At 42.3% G+C, this 2,055-nt stretch overlaps 1 protein-coding gene across 1 annotated transcript in view; it reads left to right on the forward strand.

Annotated features, from left to right (window-relative positions):
- The window catches only part of LOC119584663 (glutamate synthase [NADH], amyloplastic-like), a 47,386-nt gene that overhangs the window by 13,433 nt on the left and 31,898 nt on the right, over positions 1-2,055 (forward strand). The window contains 4 exon segments of the mRNA XM_037933338.1: positions 547-728; positions 1,067-1,267; positions 1,426-1,606; positions 1,794-2,002. Of these exon segments, the coding sequence (XP_037789266.1) occupies positions 547-728; positions 1,067-1,267; positions 1,426-1,606; positions 1,794-2,002 (773 nt within the window).

The following is a 2,055-nucleotide window of genomic DNA, read 5'->3' on the forward strand; positions in this document are numbered from 1 at the left end:
CCAGGTTGTGACTTTTGCATGACTGATTGATTGGTTGGGGTTTTGCCCAGTCTCTTCCAAGATTCAGCTTCCTGCCAGCAGGCGGTGGGGCCCAAGATGGTTGTCATGAAGTCGTATTTCTATAGCATTCTTATATTTGAGGTATAAATCCAAGCATTTGGAGCAAGACTATGAGACAAAGGCTGGCTGTATGTGCTGGTAACTGTAACTCCCTCCCTCATATGCCTTTTGGGTAGGCTGCCTTTCTTCTTATTTTTCTTTTGATTCACCTGTTTTCTCTCACTCCTCTCCTCCACTGCTTTGCCTTTGCACCTTTGCCTCCTCCTCCTCTGCCACCTCCTCCTCCTCTTCCTCCTCCTCCTCCTCCTCCTCCTCCTCCTCCTCCTCCTCCTCCTCCTCCTCCTCCTCCTCCTCTTCCCCCTCCTCCTCTTCCCCCTCCTCCTCCTCCTCCCTCTCCTTTCCCATCCACCCCCTCCTCCTCTCCCTCCTTTTGTAACATAATACAAAGATACATAAATCTCAAAGCCATTTCTTTCTCTTTCTCAGGAGAAAATGCTAGTCGTTACATCAACCAGGAGCCAGAAAACAACAAAAGGTCAGCCATCAAGCAGGTTGCATCTGGTCGCTTTGGTGTCACAGCCTCTTACTTGGCCAATGCTGATGACCTGCAGATCAAGATGGCCCAGGGAGCTAAGCCAGGAGAGGGTGGTGAACTGCCAGGATACAAAGTGAGTATTATGATTCTTTTGTTATCTGTAGGAATCGTTCTTTTCGGTTTGGTCTTATCTTGACCTTATGTAGTATGACCTTCTCTCTCCTTTTATGTTCCTCTCTTTTCCATTTCTGATGGTCTGATGACCTGATTGGACCCATCCTAGGCATAGTAAAGAAAAGAAAAGAAAAGAAAAAAAAATTATATTGCATCTTCTATATCAAGCTTTAGTCAGATTGCTGGGCATTATTTGAGGTGAAAGAATAATCATTCATTTTGCGAAACAGAAAGTATAAACTGCAAGTAAGTAATTTTTCTGTTCCTTAATTGGTGTACCTATGTTTTCTGTAACAGGTATCTGAAGATATTGCCAAGACACGTCACTCTGTCCCTGGAGTAGGCTTGATCTCTCCACCTCCCCACCACGATATCTACAGTATTGAAGATTTGGCTGAACTTATTTATGACTTAAAGTGTGCAAATCCTAGAGCACGAATCTCTGTGAAACTTGTGTCAGAAGTTGGTGTTGGTGTTGTTGCATCTGGCGTTGCTAAGGTATGCTGTTACTTGTTTATTCTGTTATTTTGGAGACTATAATAATAGAAGTTCAACTTACTGAAGATACAGAATAAGCATTAAATTTTGGAATTCTTTCTGAGATATGAGGAAATTTTTACTTGATTCACTGATTCCCAATTCTGTGCTTTTTGCAGGGTAAAGCCGAGCATATCACAATTTCTGGTCATGATGGTGGAACAGGAGCCAGCAGCTGGACTGGAATCAAGAGTGCTGGACTCCCATGGGAGCTTGGAATTTCAGAAACACACCAGACGCTGGTGCTTAACAATTTGAGGTCTCGAGTCGTTTTACAGGCTGATGGCCAGATCCGTTGTGGTTAGTACTGTCTGTTGTATGATAAAGGAACATGGTATACTTTATTTTGTTTTGATAAGATGTGGATATGTATATTTCTCTCTTCTATTTTCTTCTAACATATTACTTTGAATGAGTTTTGATAGGATATCTAAGATGGTTATGAAGAATATAATCTCTAATGCATTTTTTTTTTTTTTCCCATTAGGTATGGATGTGGTGATTGCAGCACTTCTTGGAGCTGATGAGTTTGGCTTCAGTACTGCCCCTCTCATTGTCATGGGCTGCACCATGATGCGCAAATGTCATCTGAACACTTGTCCTGTCGGCATTGCCACTCAGGACCCTGTACTGAGGAAGAAGTTTGAAGGAAAACCAGAACATGTTGTCAACTACTTGTTCTTGTTGGCAGAAGAGGTGAGAATCATACTGTAATTTCCTTGTTCACATATTTCAGTGAATGTTTTTTG

Source organism: Penaeus monodon, chromosome 18 (assembly GCF_015228065.2).
Source record: "Penaeus monodon isolate SGIC_2016 chromosome 18, NSTDA_Pmon_1, whole genome shotgun sequence".
Classification (NCBI taxonomy): Eukaryota; Metazoa; Arthropoda; class Malacostraca; order Decapoda; family Penaeidae; genus Penaeus; species Penaeus monodon.